The sequence below is a fragment of the Salmo salar genome, chromosome 12, assembly GCF_965601325.2.
Source record: "Salmo salar chromosome 12, fSalSal1, whole genome shotgun sequence".
Lineage (NCBI taxonomy): Eukaryota > Metazoa > Chordata > Actinopteri > Salmoniformes > Salmonidae > Salmo > Salmo salar.
Window position 1 is genome coordinate 65,352,937 of NC_138302.1, and position 20,890 is coordinate 65,373,826.

The following is a 20,890-nucleotide window of genomic DNA, read 5'->3' on the forward strand; positions in this document are numbered from 1 at the left end:
AAGCTTTCCAGAGGTTTTATGGTGCAGAACATTTTAATCTTTGCCTCTGGAGCTATAAAATGCTCGTTACGGTTCAAAAGAGGTGCTGGAAGAGAGAAGAGCCTTTGTTAGGTTACTGACATTATAGCCTGTTTGCGTAACTGTTTCTTGTTGTCGTAACAGTGTGGCATCTGGCCGCTTGCACTTGTGTTCTTATGTTTCACATCAACACACATGATACATGGCAGATTAGGCTATACCCCTGTTCATAACCAATGCTCCCATTCTGCCTTTATGTAAAAGCCTGGGCCATGTTCATTATAGGCACCAAATGGAAGAAACAGACTGAAACGAAGAGGGACTACCTGGACCTGTCTAATAACAGATTTCCACTTTCCATTGCAAAATGTTTTTAAATGTGTTCAGTTGTGTACTCAAATGAACACAACCCGGGCCATCACTAAAGCCGTGTTGACATTGGCAGTTTGAAGTGACTAAAATCCCATTTATTTGCATATCCTACTCAATTTTTACTTTTTTGCAGTCTGAATAGCCATAAAGCACATGGAATCGAATATTTCAAGCCACATATCAAACCACCTTCGTAGGTGGTTTGACGTCAGATACAAATCTGATTCTTGGCGATGTGACTTGTGTCTGAACAGTCACATCTGATTTATCTGCCCTCAAGTGGTTTTTAGATTGTTGTTTGGCATTATGTTGTTGCTAGCTAGTTACTCTGTTGACAGTTTGACAAGAACATGTGGTAGCTAATTAGCTTGTTAATTGTTTACAAACAAATTAGTGAATGTGCTAGAAAGCTGAACAGCTACCTAATTAGCTAACTTAGTTGACTGCCTTGGCTAGCCAAAAAGGATTTGATTTGAAAGTTGGATCACCTTATCCTTTGAGACTTTAAAAGTGTTCTTACACTAGGATTTTGAACATTCAAAGCAACTGGGAAACATCCATGGCAGGCATTATTGTCACCTTAGCGTGCTACATAACTTCTGAGTGATAGGAAGCCTGAGCACCACCACCAATCAGCCTACACCACTGTGTACACACCCGTCGTTACTATGACAACTAGCGTAGCCATGTCAGAAAATGAATGCTGTCTGAACACGCACACATCCGGTTTGGTCACTTGTCTCTTGCTGTTTGGACAGTCAGTATTCCAAAATGGATTTGAAAAATCAAACTGATTTGACCATTAAGTCCTGCACTGTGAACAAGGCTTATGGGGTCACTCTTTCTGAACTAGGTCACTTCATCATATGTCAGCCCAGTATGATACATGCCAGGGTTGGGCCCCACTTTCACTGTCTAACATTTTGGCTTTACTCTGACCTTATTGTGCAATGGGTTATATGTGTCATTTCTTTGTGTTATATTGTGTTAAATCTTATATGTGGTTAATCCACAGGTGGGCAATGCCATCCTGAAGGGTCACAGTATGTCCAGTCCAGCACTTACACACCTAAATCATCTAATACTGGTTTACATTGATTTAAATTGACCTTGATTATTTTATTGTATTCGAGCAGTTAAATACATTTTTATAGGTTGAGCTGTTAGTGGGCTGGACCAAAAACCTGTTGCTCATCCCTGGTTTAGTCTGTACACCCGCACTGTGTCACTTTCTACTCCAACTAACAAGAATAATTGTTATAGCGTGGTACAGTTAGGGCTGTTGCGGTGACCGTATTATCGCCACAGTGGCGGTCACCAGTAATGAAGGCAGTCAAATTCCACGTAACCGTTTAGTCACGGTAATTAGGCTTCTCCAAGCTCTGATGCTGCTGCTGCTCATTTGTAGCCTACCAAACTTGCTAACTGCCTGGTACTCAGTACTCTATTGTCCCTCTATTCACTCGGACATCAATGCAAATCTAATCAAACACTTCATGAGAGCCCATGAGCTCATGTTGCGCAACATTTCTATAGGCTATGCAATTGCGTGAGAAAACAGAGTGATGGCCTCTACTAAAAAGAGGAGGGTCCAATCAGCTTTCTATTGGCTAGGCCTACTATATTTATTTCTCAACTTTCCTAATATTAAGCACATTGCTTCTCTTTACAACAGAAGTATAGCCTACCTGGCTGGGATGAAAATGAACCACATGAAAAGCGTCCTCCATTTGCTATTTATGTGCATAGATGACATATTTTTTTCCGCTGCCCCTGTTTCAATATAGGTGCATGATAATGGTCCATTCTAAATCAAAACAAATGTTGTATATTTAGTGTATGTAAAGACAAGATTACATAAAGAATAGTCTGATGGGTGACAATATTCGCCTATTAATTGCGAATGATATATTATCACTTGCCAGCATAAGAAACAATGCCTTTTTTTTGCCACTTTTTCTAATCATAGTCGCACAAATCATGTAGCCTAGCCCAAACGCCTATAAGTTTTGATAAGGTTTGGCCAAATAACTTAAATTAAGCACATTAATCCGCTTTACAAGGGGTGTAGAGCCTAACTAGCATACATAAGTAGCGCGTGAGTTTCAAGTTTGGGGAAGATAATTTTCACCATAAAAATGCACCTTTTTATAATTAAAGCGTTACATGCATAATTGCATTTGCGGTCCCTTTTGATCATGGTATTTTCTGCCAATGGAACATTCGCGCTTATAGCCTACTACCATGTGCACATTGCTACGCTTATAATGTGAAGAAATAGCCTAATAGTTTATGAACATTTTGAGCTAAATGTTCTGATCTGTTGCGTCAGCCACATTGAGTAAAAAAGTTTTTGTTGATGCTAGTGGTTGTATTAATTTGGGATCTATCGCATCCCACAACTGTCCCAGGCTATGTTTGGAATATTTATTTCTCACACAGAATAGAATACGTCAACGTTTGTACTATAGGGATAGTAGATTGACATAGGCTAGTGCTTTTGCTGTTCGTTAGGCCTACTCATCAAAGTAAATGTGGACAGTTCTCCCAATATCTTCAATTTGCATCCCCGATGTGTCTGTCTTCACTTGTAGCCTTTGAGAAAGACCCAATTACGTACGTGATGGAGAGCCATGTGAGTGAGAGGTGATTCGGAGAGCACAGTACTCAGCGAGAAGGGCACATCGACCACAGGCCGCAAACGGCATGGATTTTTTAAAGCTGCATTATGGCTACACAAAGGGGATGCTGCTGGTTTTTGAGGCATTATCAAGTGCTTCTCAAATTGTAAATGAGAGACTGATGAAGTGTCTACAGCCTGTGCAAAAAACTTTTTTCAAATCATCATTAGTCGCATCACGCAGCCTTACAATGTATTAAAAATCTAAACATATAGCCCAACGTATGTAGAACAACTAAAGTTACATTAATAACTCTAAATTAGGAATATAGGAACACCTATTTATTTGTTAACGCTCAACACAGAATAGCCATATGTGCGCACTCCCTCAAATCGTTTGGAGAAAATATCCTTTAGATTTTATTCAGCTTTGTTCAATTGTGTTCTTCATACTATAAAATAATGCCACGGAATTCTAACCAAATCTTGTCTGCTAAATTAACTAGTGTAGCCCACAGCCATGTGGCATAGCCAGATCAGGACCTAACATAAGGGAAAACTCAGAGTATGCTATTCTGTTCTTCTGAAATAGACTACTTTTTCTTCATATCATGTTTCTTTAGACCTGTCTAAAATAAATCATGGATTTATTGTGCAGGTGTAGGCTGTATTACATGGATTTATTAGACTTTTAAATATGTAGATGTTCCAAAGGTCTGCATCAGTGGCTTGTAGGCTATGTGTGGAAGTCAGGAGATGCTAAATGTGTTTTGTTAATTAACGGTCAATTACCGTGAGACCGACTAGTTATTTGCTTGACAATCACCGGCTGATGAAATTTCGTGACCGCCACAGCCCTTGTACACTACATGTCGTGACCTGGTGTTTATAATGCTTCCTAACATGTATTATAAGTTATAACCTCTCCCTCCAATCCCCCCTCTCTCTTTCTAGGAGCCTCTCTTTGCGGCCAGGGTGATTTACGACCTGCTCTTCTTCTTCATGGTCATCATCATTGTCCTCAACCTCATCTTCGGAGTCATCATCGATACCTTTGCAGACCTGAGGAGTGAGAAACAGAAGAAGGAAGAGGTCTTGAAGACCACCTGCTTCATCTGTGGTGAGACATAGCTGCACTGTCTCTAGGCTGTGAAGAACAGAACTACTAGTCATTTTACTGGGGTAGACATTTAGTCTGAATAGTTTGTTTTCAGTTTGTTAGTAGAAAAGTGACAGATTCGTGCAGAATTGAGTTCTACTTTACAAGATAATCTTAAATGGCTGCTTTTTTTCTATTTCTAAATAAACTACATGGTGTCACGGTGGTTGAGCATGACCGGAGTGTGTAGGTAGTACAGACACACATATATACACACACACACACACACACACACACACACACACACACACACACACACACACACACACACACACACACACACCCTCATGAGTAAGCACAAGTTCTGCAGACACGTCCTTAGCTTGACCTTCCTGTATGAATGTTAGTTTACTGCATGCATCACCTCTCTACTCCCTCTTTCTCTAGAAGATTGAGTCATGGAGGATTCCTGCCTGCCCATCATGCATTTATTCTTTCTCAGGCAGTCAAGTAGTGGGGCCAAGTGGGCCGCAGTTATAATTAGTCCAGGGCCAGTTCTCACACAGTATGATCTTGGATCAGTTTTCCAGGCACAGGCCCTGGTCTGTTTCTGAGCTGTATGTATGTGGAGCTGGTCTATGACTCACACGCATTAGATGAGGCCTACCAGAGAGGTTCACCATCACCATGGTTTCCTGGGGGGAACGGAGACAAAGAAGAGACGGGAGAGAGATTAGAAAGATGGTATCCCATCACAGTGCGCGAGGTGGTTCCTCTAGCCATTGACCTGGTCCTCCTCTCAGCTGCTGAAGTAACAGTCAGACTTGCCTTTTGTTCCTCTTCCAGTATACAGTATGTCCATGAATAGAATCCCTATTCATTACTTCAATGACAATACACCTACTGTAGTAGCAGGACCTAAACGGGTGTCGGAGGATTTTGGCCTAGTTAGATCAAATCTAAAATGACAACACTTTCCCACGCATTCCCTAAATTCACATGATAATTTTCATATTTTGGAGATTCTGGGAATATGGCCAGTCTGTCCAGGAAGACTAATGTTGTTTAGTCATCAGACTGAGAGAGGGTTCTTTGTTCACAGGAAAGGTCAAAATGCTTCTGCCAGATGCTTGTTAAACACAACACTATATCACAGGATTGAAAGTGCTCCTCTGCTTTCAGGAAGTCACATTTTCCTTTTCTTGGAAGGTCGACAATGGCTTACCCTCGATGAATTGATTTACGATCTTTATCGCAACCCGAACCCTATAGAATAACTATCTTCAAAGTAATAACTCGGCACGTCGGGTTTGAAATGAACGTTTCTTTTAGTAATACTACTCGTTCACGTTACATTTAACAACTTTAGATTCTACAAAGCAATAAAAGAAAGTTGCTAGCGAAAGTCAGGATAATCACTTGTCACTTGTACATAACTGGCGCGTTCTCTTTCTACTTCCTGTCGCAAGGCATTCTGGAACTTGCAGTCAAAAGCGTAATCCAATACTAACCAATACAACAGAATATGTATATAGTTCTCTCAATCTCCAACACACGAATTCTAATACAATTACATATGTAAATAACAAAAGAAATTATCTGTAGATACAGCTCAATGAATTAACTGTAAACATTAACTCTGTAACCCATTAAAGTTACAACATCCTCCCCCCGATGAACAAGTGTTCATCTAAATCTTTAAGCAGTATATCAACTGAATAGGTCTCCTCAACAAAGTCCCTGAAGCAGTACGAACTGAACATGACCTAACTAGGGCATCTCGGCCTGGAAACAGTTCCTCAATCTTTCCTAGTTTCCAGGTTTGTCTGGGTATGTTATCTTCTCCATTGAGTACAACGTCACCCGCTTTCAGTGGGGTGGGCTGTGGTGTGTCACAGCGGTGTGCTGACTTTAGATCCAGCAAGTAGTCTCTTCGCCAACTGTTCCAGAAGCTGGTCACAAGTCTCTGCCTGTACTTCCATCTGGGTGTCATTTCCTCCTTGTTTAGCGTTGGGTGCTGAGTGTCAGCTGGAAATGGCTTGGGCGGCAAAGAGATTAGTCTTTTACCCACCAGGAATTGTGCTGGGTCAGGGGTTGTGGTTCATCCACTTCATTGTGCACGAAGGTCAGAGGCCTAGAATTTAGGATAGCTTCAACTTCTGTCAGGACTGTGCACATCTCTTCAAAGTTGAGTGAAGCTCTCCCAAGAACCTTTCTCAGGCATGTTTTCACTGACCTGGTGAGTCTTTCCCAGAATCCGCCCCACCATCGCTCGGCGTTGAACCTCCAGTTGATGCCGCTTTCTGAAAAGAACGCCAATAGTTGGGGCTCTTCGATTGCCTTCCACAGCTCTTTCAAGTCCTGATCAGCTCTCTTGAACATTTTTGCCTGCGTAGATTACCTTGCATAATCCTCTCCTTGAGATTAATCTTTTTAGAGCTAACAGGAATGTCTCTGTTGACTGATCTGAGACCAGTTCCAAATGCACTGCTCTGGTTACAGCACAAGTGAACAGTGCAATGTATGACTTTTTCGCAGAACTATTTTCTTTCACATAGAGCGGTCCTGCAAAATCTACACCTGTGACTTTGAATGGTGGGGATTCAGTTATTCTGTCTTTTGGTAAAGGTGCTGCTGTCCGGCCCTTGCCTTGAATCTCTGCACACTATACATCTTGCGACGGTGCTCTTGACTAGCTGCCTAGCATGCAAGATCCAGTATCGCTCTCTGATTTGTACTAGAGTGTCTCTTGCTCCAGAATGCATCACCTTCTCATGGTGGTACTGTATCAGCATTTCTGAGTATCTGTACTTGTTGGGCAGAACCCACAGATGCTGCTCTCTGAATGTGAAGTTGGACTGTTGCAGTCTTCCTCCTACACTGAGTAGTTTGTGTTCGTCCAAGAATGGTTTCAGTTCTCTGATTTTACAGTCATTGTTTAGGCTTTTTCCTGCCTTCAGTAGTTTGATCTCCTGTCCGAAACTCTGTTGTGTTACCTTGATCCGGTACTTTTCTGCATCGAACAGTTCGTCAGCAGTCAGTTCACCTTGCATCTTTGTTTGTACGAGCATTGGCTATGAATCTCTCTATCTAGGTGGTGACTCTGAACACTCTTTTCAGTTTGCTGTACCTTTCAAGCTCCAACACAGGTTCAGTGCTGTCTATGCTGTTTGCTGCGAGTTGTACAGTAACCTGGCGACTGGACTTGAGTTGGGTATTTACCTCTTCTGGAACCTTGTTATCATCAGTCTCCTTGGACTGATTGGGTGATGTCAGAATTCTGGGTCCATTCCACCATAGCTGGCTCTGTGTCAAGTTTCGAACAGTTTGGCCTCTTGTAGGGAGGTCGGCTGGATTAGTTTTCCCTTCAATATGTGACCATGACTCTGGATTGGTCAAGGACTGGATCTCGGTCACTCTGTTCGACAAACTGTTTCCATTTCTGAGCTGAGCTTCAAATCCAATGCAGCAAGATCATCGAGTCTGTCCACATTTTGATCTGTTTTTCTTCCATTTTCAGTGTGGCCATCAGGTTGTTTTCTAGTCTCACTCCAATCCCAGCTCCCATGAGCTCCAGGCATGGCAGCGTCATTTTCTTGAGTGGGGCTACCATGGACTTGGATGCGACTAGACTTGTCGTTGTTTCCCTGTCTTGTGATTCACCTTGCAAGTAAGCTACTGCACCGTAAGCCCTTTCACTTGTATCACAGAACACGTGTAGTTTCAGGGTGTGGCGGTTCTGTGGCCGCATGTCTGTTCTGTACCACCTTGGTATGGCGAGCTGGTGTAACTGGGGTAGTTCTGAACACCACTGTTGCCATTCTCGTGTCAGATCAGGTGGTAATTCTTCGTCCCAGCTGAGTCCCCTCTCCCACATTTCCTGGAACATGCACTTGATCCTGATGGTGAAGGGGGTCAGGAAACCAAGAGGGTCGAAGATACGTGCAGACGACTGCAGAACACTTCTCTTTGTGTTTTCATTTTGCTTTAGAATGCTTAGTAGCGGCCCGAGGTCAAACACAAAGTCATCTGTTCCCGGTCTCCATACTAAACCTAAAACCTTCAGCACTACATTTACATTTTACATTTAAGTAATTTAGCAGACGCTCTTATCCAGAGCGACTTACAAATTGGGGCATTCACCTTATGATATCCAGTGGAACAGCCACTTTACAATAGTGCATCTAAATCTTTTAGGGCGGTTAGAAGGATTACTTTATCCTATCCTAGGTATTCCTTAAAGAGGTGGGGTTTCAGGTGTCTCCGGAAGGTGGTGATTGACTCCGCTGTCCTGGCGTCGTGAGGGAGCTTGTTCCACCATAGGGGTGCCAGAGCAGCGAACAGTTTTGACTGGGCTGAGCGGGAACTGTGCTTCCTCAGAGGTAGGGGGGCCAGCAGGCCAGCGGTGGATGAGCGCAGTGCCCTCGTTTGGGTGTAGGGACTGATCAGAGCCTGAAGGTACGGAGGTGCCGTTCCCCTCATGGCTCCGTAGGCAAGCACCATGGTCTTGTAGCGGATGCGAGCTTCAACTGAAAGCCAGTGGAGAGAGCGGAGGAGCGGGGTGACGTGAGAGAACTTGGGAAGGTTGAACACCAGACGGGCTGCGGCATTCTGGATGAGTTGTAGGGGTTTAATGGCACAGGCAGGGAGCCCAGCCAACAGCGAGTTGCAGTAATCCAGACGGGAGATGACAAGTGCCTGGATTAGGACCTGCGCCGCTTCCTTTGTGAGGCAGGGTCGTACTCTGCGAATGTTGTAGAGCATGAACCTACAGGATCGGGTCACCGCCTTGATGTTAGTGGAGAACGACAGGGTGTTGTCCAGGGTCACGCCAAGGTTCTTAGCACTCTGGGAGGAGGACACAATGGAGTTGTCAACCGTGATGGCGAGATCATGGAACGGGCAGTCCTTCCCCGGGAGGAAAAGCAGCTCCGTCTTGCCGAGATTCAGCTTGTGTTTCTAGCGTCAACGGGTGGTCAGTTGTCGTACTCTCCTCCCATTTTGTTTTCAGCTCAGGAGAGTTGGTCATCCACTTGCAGAGGTTCATGCCTGCAATCGACAGCATTCGCTTTGCAGTTGTTGTCACAAGGTAAGCCTCTTCAACATTGCGTGAACTTGCAATGAAGTCATCTACATAGTGACTCTCTCAATATCTCTACAACTTCTGGTTGTTCTGTTTCATATTGTTTCAGGTGCTTCCTGATTGTAGCTGCCAGCAAGAATGGACTTGGGGAAGCTCCAAATACCACTCTTTTCATCCTCAGCATGCGCAGCTCCTCTTCATTTTCTCCCCTTGGTGGGCCTGTGAGCCATAGGAATCGCACGGTGTCTCTGTCTCTCTCTGCTAGGGATATCTGCAGGAAAGCCTTCTTGATGTCTGCCATGAATGCGATCTCATGTAGTCTGACCCTTATCAGAACTCTGAGCAGATCCGGATTCAGGTTCGGTCCTGTGAGTAGACAGTCATTGAGGGAAGGACAGCATCTTCATGGGACGAGTCAAACACCGCTCTCAGTTTTGTCGTCACCTTATCTTCTCGGAGAACTGCATGGTGAGGTAAGTAGTATTTTACATTGTCTGCGCTTGATGCATTGTCCTTGGGCACGTCCTCTGCCATATCCTGTTGTAAGTAGTCCTCTACTACTTCATTGTATCTGCTGTACAACATTACACCCTTCTTCAGTCTTCAGACCTTCAAACCGTTTCTTGGTGATTCTATAGTTGTCTTGGAATTCTGGTATTTCTCGTGCCCATGGCAACTCCACATAGTATCGTCCATCTTTTGAAGGTGGTTGTTTCCTCGAACCTCAGTAGAGCCTCGTTTTCCTCTGGGTTCTGTGTTTTCTCGCGTATAATACCCAGAGACTCAAGCTCCCAGAATGCATGCAGTTGTTTGGAGACTAGTGTGTCTTCATCAAGTGAAATGAACATGCATGTTGCCTCGACGACACTTGACATGGACACTGGTCCCTGCACCGACCATCCAAAGGTGCTCTCTAAAGCAACCAGCGTCTCCGTCAGTCGCTCCACTCTGCCTGATACTATTTGCCAGTAGTCTGTTCCTATCAGGACAGAGAGTTCAGGATCATTGTCATCTCCTGGAAAGTCTGCGAGCTGCAGTCCCTTTTCTATTGAGCTCATGTTGAATCTGTTCACCAGGAACCTCCATCACAGCTGTGCACACTTGTGGGGTTTCAATTGCCTCTATCTCTATTCTCTGCTGTTTGTCCCAGACATTCTCCAAGATGACTTTCACTGTGTTGCATTGAGACGTTGCTGGAGCAGAGGAGCCAAACGTGTGAAGAGTGAGTGCCTCTTGTCTGATTACTGGTAGCTTCAAGCCCTTCACAAGGTTTTCAAGTATGAAGCTTCTCTGACTGCCTCCATCTAGTAAGCAATGAGTTATCTTCCTGCCCGATGGGCCTTCTACACATGCCTTTGCCGTTTGTAGCGACACAGTGTTCTCTCCATCTGGTTTCATCTTCACTGAATGGGGAATAACTGAGGAAACAACAGCATCTGCAGAACAGTAGGGGGTTGCACCTCACTCCTCTTACCGGTACACACAGCAATGTGATGTCTGCTTCCACATCTTTGACTTTACAGAATTTTGCTAAGCGTTTCTGTCCTAAACATACAAAGCATCTTCCCATTTTCTTCAGTTTCTCTTTGCGTGTAGCAATATTGTGGTCAGGGCAGTTTTCTGATTTGTGGTCTGCACTGTCACAGAATAGACCGTTTTGTTCCTTCTGTCTGGCTGTGTGCAGTGCCGCAACAGATGGCATGTTGGGTCTTTTTGTTTTAATTTCATTGGAGGAGCATGACTTGTTCCATGGTTTGCTCTCTTTCTGTTGGTTGCATGATCTTGTCATTTGTAGTGCTCTCTCCTTGCTCTGAACCTCCTTCTGTAGGAAACTGACGATCTCGAACACTTTCCAATCATCATCTGCTCCCCTCTGACGACTATAGTCAAGAGCTATGTACTCTGGAATCATCTGCAGTAAGATTGGGCATAGTAGGCTTCCATAGGTTTCTGACACTACACCCAGTAATTCCAAGCTCCTAATCTGAATTTCACATTCATCATATAGCTGCCTCAATGCATTTAGGTCAAGGGGATTTCTTCACAGGAGTGAGATTCAGCAGCTTTGACATGTGAGTACTAATCACAAGATCTTTCCTTCCAAATCTGCTCTTGAGCAGAGTGATTGCATCATCATAGTTACTGTCTGTTAACATCAGTCCTGCTACTGCCTTTGCAGCTGGTCCAGTGAGATATGTTTTCAGATAGGTAAACTTCTCTCTATTACACAGTGAATCATTGTTGTCAATAGCGGTCTCATACTGGCTCCAAAACTGCTGCCACATACTGACATAGAATTTCTCAATAATCAACTTTGGTAGCCTTACTGATTGTCGTCTCTGTGATCTGTTTGAGTTAGTGTCACTCGCCCGTGCTGGTAGTGGATTGAGGTCCTGTTTTTTCTTTATCACTCGTTGTGCACGGCTCTTCAGCATGATAACGCGCTCTTTGTAGTCCTCCGTGCATGCAATCTCTGCCTCCAATCCATCCAATGGCATTAACTGTTCAATTCCATGATCAAGTTCAAACAAGCTGTCCTCCTTAGCTGACAGCAATTCCAACAACGTACTCAAGTGATTGGTATCTGAATTTGACTGGGTTATTTCCACGTCAATCTGATTCAAAATCCGTGTTGTGGCACCTCGAATGGTACCCCGCTTTCGTCTCATTCTTTCTGCTTCATGCCGACGTTCCTCCTCAGCCATTTCAACTGCTTCATCCCTACGATCTTCGTCGCAGCTCATACTTTTCCCGGGTTTCGGCACCAAAATATAGAATAACTATCTTCAAAGTAATAACTTGGGATGTCGGGTTTGAAATGAAAGCTTATTTTAGTAATACTACTTGTTCACGTTACATTTAACATCTTTAGATTCTACAAAACAATAAAAGAAAGTTGCTAGCGAAAGTCAGGATAATCACTTGTCAATTGTACGTAACTGGCGCGTTCTATTTCTACTTCCCGTCGCAAGGAATTCTGGAACTTGCAGTCAAAAGCGTAATCCAATACTTACCAATACAACAAAATATGTATGTAGTTCTCTCAATCTCCAACACACAAATTCTAATACAATTACATATGTAAATAACTAAAGAAAATATCTGTAGATACAGCTCAAGGAATTAACTGTAAACATTAACTCTGTAACCCATTAAAGTTACAACAAACCCCTAGTTTATCCTAGAACCCTTATTAATAATACCCCTAATATTCACCAGGTCCTCTGTCATATTGACCTAATTGACAGCATTCCTAAGTGTGTTTGTGTGTGTGTGTGCATGTTTTGTTTCCTCACAGGTCTGGAGAGAGACAAGTTTGACAACAAGACGGTGACATTTGAGGAGCACATCAAGGAGGAACACAACATGTGGCACTACCTGTTCTTCATAGTGCTGGTCAAGGTGAAGGACTCCACAGAGTACACCGGCCCCGAGAGCTACGTCGCAGAGATGATCAAGGTGACAGACACGCACGCACTCATAAACAAACACACACCAGGCCTTTGCTGGCTCTGGACTCAAACCACAATGTCTAACAGGTCATTTGATACAGCATATAACCAGGCAGCCCCACTTAAACTTCTGGCGCCGACAGATGGCCGCCTCGCTTCGCGTTCTTAGGAAACTATGCAGTATTTCGTTTTTTTGTGTGTTATTTCTTACATTGTTACCCCAGGTAATCTTAGGTTTTATTACATACAGTCGGGAGGAACTAACTACGTAGAAGAAGGGGCAGACGGAGTGGTCTTCTGGTCAGGCTCCGTAGACGGGCACGTCGCGCACCGCTCCCGAGCATACTACTCGCCAATGTCCAGTCTCTTGACAACAAGGTAGACGAATCCGAGCAAGGGTAGCATTCCAGAGAGACATCCGAGACTGTAACGTTCTTTGTTTCACGGAAACATGGCTCACTCGAGACACGATATCTGAGTCGGTACAGCCACCTGGTTTATTCACGCATCGCGCCGACAGAAACAAGCATCTCTCCGGTAAGAAGGAGGGCGGGGGTGTATGCCTTATGATTAACGAGACGTGGTGTGATCATAACAACATACAGGAACTCAAGTCCTTTTGTTCACCTGACTTAGAATTCCTCACAATCGAATGCCGACCGCGTTATCTACCAAGAGAATTCTCTTCGATCATAATCACAGTCGTGTATATTCCCCCCCAAGCATACACATCGACGGCCCTGAAAGAACTTCATTGGACTCTATGTAAACTGGAAACCACATATCCTGAGGCTGCATTTATTGTAGCCGGGGATTTTAACAAGGCTAATCTGAAAACAAGGCTCCCCAAATTCTATCAGCATATCGATTGTGCTACCAGGGCTGGCAAAACCCTACACCACTGTTATTCTAACTTCCGCGACGCATATAAGGCCCTCCCCCGCCCTCCCTTCGGAAAAGCTGACCACGACTCCAGTTTCTTGCTCCCAGCCTATAGACAGAAACTAAAACAGGAAGCTCCCGCCCTCAGGTCTGTTCAACGCTGGTCCGACCAATCGGATTCCACGCTTCAAGATTGCTTCGATCACGTGGACTGGGATATGTTCCGCATTGCGGCGAACAACAACATTAACGAATACGATGATTCGGTGTGCGAGTTTATTAACAAGTGCATCGGCGATGTCGTACCCACAGCGTCTATTAAACCATTCCCAAACCAGAAATCGTGGATTGATGGCAGCATTCGCGCAAAACTGAACGCGCGAACCACTGTTTTTAATCAGGGCAAGGTGACCGGACACATGACCGAATACAAACAGTGTAGCTATTCCCTCCGCAAGGCAATCAAACAAGCTAAGCGTCAGTACAGAGACAAAGTGGAGTCGCATTTCAACGGCTCAGACACGAGAGGTATGTGGCAGGGTCTACAGTCAATCACTGACTACAAAAGAAAAACCAGCCCCGTCGCGGATCACGATGCCTTGCTCCCAGACAGACTAAACAACTTTTTTTGCTCGCTTTGAGGACAATACAGTGCCACTGACACGCCCCGCTACCAAAACCTGCGGGCTCTCCTTCACTGTAGCCAACGTGAGTAAAACATTTAAACGTGTTAACCCTCGCAAGGCTGCAGGCCCAGACGGCATTCCCGTCCTCAGAGCATGCGCAGACCAGCTGGCTGGTGTGTTTACAGACATATTCAATCAATCCTTATCCCAGTCTGCTGTCCCCACATGCTTCAAGAGGGCCCCCATTGTTCCTGTTCCCAAGAAAGCTAAGGTAACTGAGCTAAATGACTACCGCCCTGTAGCACTCACTTCCGTCATCATGAAGTGCTTTGAGAGACTAGTCAAGGACCATAATCATCTCCACCCTACCTGTCACCCTAGACCCACTCCAATTTGCTTACCGACCCAATAGGTCCACAGACGACGCAATCGCCATCACACTGCACACTGCCCTAACCCATCTGGACAAGAGGAATACCTATGTAAGAATGCTGTTTATCGATTACAGCTCAGCATTTAACACCATAGTACCCTCCAAACTCGTCATTAAACTCGAGACCCTGGGTCTCAACCCTGCCCTGTGCAACTGGGTCTTAGACTTCCTGACGGGCAGCCCCCAGGTGGTGAGGGTAGGTAACAACATCTCCACCCCGCTGATCCTCAACACTGGGTCCCCACAAGGGTGCGTTCTCAGCCCTCTCCTGTACTCCCTGTTCACCCACGACTGCGTGGCCATGCACGCCTCCAACTCAATCATCAAGTCTGCAGACGACACTACAGTGGTAGGCTTAATTACCAACAATGATGAGACGGCCTACAGGGAGGAGGTGAGGGCCCTCGGAGTGTGGTGTCAGGAAAATAACCTCACACTCAATGTCAACAAAACAAAGGAGATGATCGTGGACTTCAGGGGGCTGCTCCCTCTGCTGTTTCCTATCTACATTGACGGGACAGTGGTGGAGATGGTGGAGAGTGTTAAGTTCCTCGGCATACACATCTCGGACAAACTGAAATCGTCCACCCACACAGACAGCGTGGTGAAGAAGGCGCAGCAGCGCCTCTTCAACCTCAGGAGGCTGAAGAAATTCGGCTTGTCACCAAAAACACTCAAACTTTTACAGATGCACAATCGAGAGCATCCTGTCGGGCTGTATCACCGCCTGGTACGGCAGCTGCTTCGCCCATAACCGGAAGGCTCTCCAGAGGGTAGTGAGGTCTGCACAACGCATCACCGGGTGCAAACTACCTGCCCTCCAGGACACCTACACCACCCGATGTCACAGGAAGGCCAAAAAGATCATCAAGGACAACAACCACCCGAGCCACTGCCTGTTCACCCCGCTATCATCCAGAAGGCGAGGTCAGTACAGTTGCATCAAAGCAGGGACCGAGAGACTGAAAAACAGCTTCTATCTCAAGGCCATCAGACTGTTAAACAGCCATCACTAACATTGAGTGGCTGCTGCCAACATACTGACTCAACAACAGCCACTTTAATAATGTAAAAATTGATGTAATCAATTTATCACTAGCCACTTTATATATATATGTTTCCTTACCCTACATTACTCATCTCATATGTATATACTGTATGCTATACCATCTACTGCATCTTGCCATCTTGATGTAATTAAATGTATCACTAGCCGCTTTAAACAATGCCACTTTATATAATGTTTTCATACCCTACATTACTCATCTCATATGTATATACTGTACTCTATACCATCTACTGCATCTTGCCATCTTGATGTAATGTATCACTAGCCACTTTAAACAATGCCGCTTTATGTTTTCATACCCTACATTACTCATCTCATATGTATATACTGTACCCTATACCATCTACTGCATCTTTCCTATGCCGTTCGGCCATCACTCATTTATATATTTTTATGTACATATTCGTATTCATTCCTTTACACTTGTGTGTATAAGGTAGTTGTTGTGAAATTGTTAGGTTATATTACTTGTTAGATATTACTGCATGGTCGGAACTAGAAGCACAAGCATTTCGCCACATTTGCATTAATACCTGCTAACCATGTGTATGTGACAAATTTGATTTGATTTGACATGAGTGCATAGGGTACACTACAACATGCATCCTGTTCTGGGGGTAAACTGAAGTTTGCATCGTTAGGGTATACTGTATTAAAGTTGTGATATATAGAGTTGTTTGTTCAGGTAAATCCCTTGACTAGCTGCTGACCTTGCCCACCTGTATATTTATCCTCCTGATTCTCCTTTCAGCACCTAAATGCCTCCTCTGCTGACATTGTGTGTGCGTAGTTGTGTGTGTATATAGTGTGTACTGAGTCAGAGAAAAGAACGTGACACATACACACACGCCTCAACGTAGCTATTTTCCCTTCTGCCCTCAGCTGACAGAGATGGCACGTACACACTGAATGACACTGAGTGACTGAATGACACAAACACACTGGATGACAGACACACGTTTACATTTTAGTCACTTAGCAGACGCTCTTATCCAGAGCGACTTACAGGAGCTATTTTGGGTTAAGTGCCTTGCTCACGGGCACATTGGCAGATTTTTCACCTAGTTGGCTCAGGGATTCAAACCAGCAACCTTTCGGTTACTAGCCTAACACTCAACCGCTAGGCTACCTGCCACCATCTCACACACATTGATCTCACAGGATGAGACAAACAGAAATGCAGAGGGACAAGACTTAACATGAACTGTTGTCAAACCCCAAAACAGATTAAGCTGTGACAATGAAAACACTTGAAAGGGAATGGGGTTAATTATTGAATTCCTTTATGATAGACCTGAGATGCCAGTAGTCCGCTCTTAGAGAGTCATAGGTTTTACTGTTCGGTGTACATTGTTATTTTTAGTCGTCATACCGTACGGTTCAGTTTGGTGTCCTATTCAAATCAAAGTGTAGAACACAAATACAGTTCCATGGAGGATTATGTTGCTAACCCTCAGCCTTTCTCTTATGTTTCAATGCCTTCAACGCATTTCTCTGATTCAGAGACGTTGGGTTAAACATGGAAGACCCATGTCATTTGAATGCATTCAGTTGTGAAACTAAGAGCAAATTCTTATTTACAGGAGCACAACCTGGACTGGTTCCCGCGGATGCGTGCAATGTCGCTGGTGAGCAGTGATGCGGAGGGCGAGCAGAACGAGATCAGGAACCTGCAGGAGAAGCTGGAATCGGCCATGAGGCTGGTGTGTAACCTGTCTGGACAGCTCACAGAACTCAAGGAGCAGGTGAGTCTCATCTGCACAGAGACACACAGATCTGTCTCCCAACAGCTAATTGGCTTGGCATTCATGTAGATCTGAGATGACTGGATAGGTTACTATTGCTTATTAAACTGATCAAATCCTTATATATTTACAAGTGCCTGTGGATAGGGGCCATTTTGAATTGACTAGAAGGCATGTTCGAATCTCACTGCTCCAGGCTTTTGAGTGGTTGTGGAGAAAGGTTTGTGGAGTTGGGGATGGGTGGGGTGGGTTCCCAGAGTTCATAACCCTTGTCACACCTCCTACCCCCAACCCCCTTGGCAGATGACGGAGCAGAGGAAACAGAAGCAGAGGATTGGGCTCCTGGGTCACCCCCCTCACATGAACGTCAACCCCCAACAGCCAGCCTGAGGAGGACCGTTGTGGAAACAACCGCCACCTCCCAGGACCCTAACCCAGGACCACTCACACAAAGGAGAGACCGACCTTACAGTGTCTAAGAACTTATTTTTCTGACAATCTAAGAAGGGTACAGGAGTATGCCAAAGTTTATATGTACAGTAGTAGTGTCCCTGACACTACTATGGGCTTTATGTGTATGAAGGGATTTATGTGTGAGTGTGTGCAGAAGGCCTTAAAGGGCCAATCTGCAGTTGAAACAATATCAAAGCTGGCACCCCAACTCTGTTTTGGTAAAAAGCTGAGGGATACATGCGGTAAATAGGTCAATCAAGCTTGACCAAAACAATAGAAATGCCACTGAAACGCGTGGGGAAAAGATCCCAAATCCCCTCATTGCCTCAATCAAAATTAGCCTACATTTAAGCTATTGTTTATATGTGTATTTCACACCTATGTTTAGGTAAAAATCTGAGTATAATGCTTGTATGGCTGTCAACCCCAATACTTGTTTATGTCATTGTCTCGAATCAACTGCATTACAGTTAAAAAGGACTTTGACTACCACCACTGATTTATGTATGCTAGCTATGCTACCAGTTTATACTAATGGGAGTTAGCATTTAGCAGTAGCTTCTTCTAAACCTGAAAAGGGACAATTTCTAAATGTTATGAGGCGAAAACAGCCAAATATATCCAAATGGCACTTTAGTAAGCACATTGTGGGCCTGTTACAATACATAAATCATGACGGATTTGACGAATATCCACTTTGCTAGATCAGATTTGTTGGATTTGCGCCAATCCAGCATCCTTCTTCTATCCCCCACCATCTGCATTCCATTGACCTCTTTACTGCATCTATGGGCCTGGAGAAATGTAACCTCTCTTAAATTCATAGACAGAGCTATGGTTTCAAGGACTGACCATCCATGATATCAAATGTATAGTTTTAACCATGTTTATTAGGCTATACAGTGTTTGTTTACATTTACATTGTTTACAAACATTGGAGTAAAACAAGCTGATATTTTGGGTTCTGATGGGGTACGACAGTTGAACTAAGCTCATGAGGTATTTATAAGTCATATTCTTCAAAAATCAATGGGTTTATATCGTTAATATAGGAGTCCAAAAATGGATGTAGCAACTGCAGATTTCCCCTTTAATCAACACTAAGTTATGAAGTTAGTACACATTAGGAGATGGGGTGTATGCATGTCGTGTACTGAGTATGTACTGTGCATAGTGCACATGAGTTTGAGTGGGTGGATGGGAAATATATGGAGTGTGCCAGAGTGCCCTTGAACTTAAGAAGAAGGAACCAGTTATGTAAGTTTAGGTCGTAAAACGTACTAAAGTGAATATGCCTTAGGTTGTCATACTACCCTTAATGCCTTGTCCATCTTCCTCACCACTTGGAATGGGTGACAACGGTTCTCCTCTCCCATGGCCTTGATGTATTTGGTGAACTTGAAGTCTCAGACAATTGCACAACAGGGCTCATGAGAGCACTGGGACACTCGTGTTGAAGGATGCTTTCCTCTTGTTTTGTATTTGAAACCTGGTGGGCAAACAATAATTAATATCTTATTTTTGTACGAGGTGCAATATGAATACTTTACAATATGCAACCACAAATTTGTTTTATTTGTACATAATGTCTGAGGGAGATGGAATTATTATTATTTTTTATATATAATAATGGCGGAATAGAGTTGTGATCACCTTTACGATTTTTCTTTTCAATATATTTAGACCAATGTTGTCCCACAAATGAGACAATTATATATGTTTGTCAAAAGACAACTCAACCCAAAATCCATTTGCACAGCATGGGTATTTTGCTAAAGCCAGGAGTGTTGGCTTTCAAACACTTTATATGAGTTTGTGTGCATATATACTATATATGTTTATATTTTCTTATATTTGGATTTGAAGGTATCTGAACATTCCAGGAAGCTTTAAGAAGGAGGCATCTGTTTGAGGTCATGTATTTGTGATGTCTTGTCCTCAGGCTCCTGAAGTGTATTTGCCTGTTTGTACTGTGTGTATGTCCCCTGTAGATGGTTCTTGTGAACACTGGTATGTACTTGAGCACTATGAGGGGGGTACACTCCCATATAGCAGTTGATGAGGAAAGAAGACGTCACATATAGCAGTTGATGACTCTGAAGACGTCACCACATGTAAAAGTGTTGGTATTGCTTATGTCATACATTGGGAGCACACTAAACACCTAAGTGAGAATGATTTTTTTTCTCCTTGTTTTGATATGTTGGCACTGAATGACATTCTGACAGTCTTATATTTTCATCAATTTCTACTATCAATTCAGTGCTGATTTTTATGTTATTATCGCTAGTTTCTTAAGTCTACTTGTCACTTTTTTTTTGTGAAGGGCCTTCCGTGAAGAGAGGTGTCCTGGTTTGATTGCAGTGTTCAAGTAAAGAAATCAGAGTACTAATATAAAAGATTTTGAGTGCTGTCTGACCAAAGTCTCATTTAAGCCTTTAATACTACTATATAAAACAAGCTGTCTAAAATGTACATTCCATTCTTTAAAAGTCTATTTAATAAAGATGTGTGAAAAAAATCACCCTCTGTCTATCTGTATGAAATATAACAGCACAGAGAGAAGAATTGTGACATGTATTACACAGAATCAGTATCAGAATCTAATGATTGGTGTCCCCCAAGGATCAATAGTTGGCCCATTACTCTTTTTATTTTATAGGTTAGGAGTTTTTCCTGAACACTTCACCTGACCAGGGAAAACTCTGAGCCCTATAGCCTATAACTAGGTCCCAGAGTTTGTCAGGTCACATGGATGGAAAAACCCCTCTAACATAAGCATTTTTAGAGAACATAGTCTTAAATTGTGCTTTAGCTTTTCATAGATAGAGGCATCATGATGAAGCTTGTATAGGAGGTTATTTTTCCCCACTAATTAGAAGTGAATGAGACATTAACGACGGACACGGGCTAGATTGCTGTGTGCTGTTATGTGCATCATGCGATGCACATAACTGGTTATCCACTTATGACTAGAGTAGTGCCATTCATGCAGGGTGCTGCCCACTGTAGCCGGAGCTGAATGAGTCCTCTGACAC

General features: G+C 43.7%; 1 protein-coding gene across 2 annotated transcripts in view; it reads left to right on the forward strand.

Annotated features, from left to right (window-relative positions):
- The window catches only part of LOC106565476 (inositol 1,4,5-trisphosphate-gated calcium channel ITPR1), a 170,467-nt gene extending 150,091 nt beyond the window's left edge, over positions 1-20,376 (forward strand). For both annotated transcript variants that reach the window (XM_014132696.3, XM_014132698.3), the window contains 4 exons: positions 3,965-4,130; positions 12,491-12,651; positions 17,238-17,399; positions 17,703-20,376. In XM_014132696.3, coding sequence (XP_013988171.1) covers positions 3,965-4,130; positions 12,491-12,651; positions 17,238-17,399; positions 17,703-17,789 — 576 coding nt within the window. In that variant the 3' untranslated portion in view covers positions 17,790-20,376. The remainder of the gene's footprint in view (positions 1-3,964; positions 4,131-12,490; positions 12,652-17,237; positions 17,400-17,702) is intronic.
- The last annotated feature ends 514 nt before the right edge of the window (positions 20,377-20,890 follow it).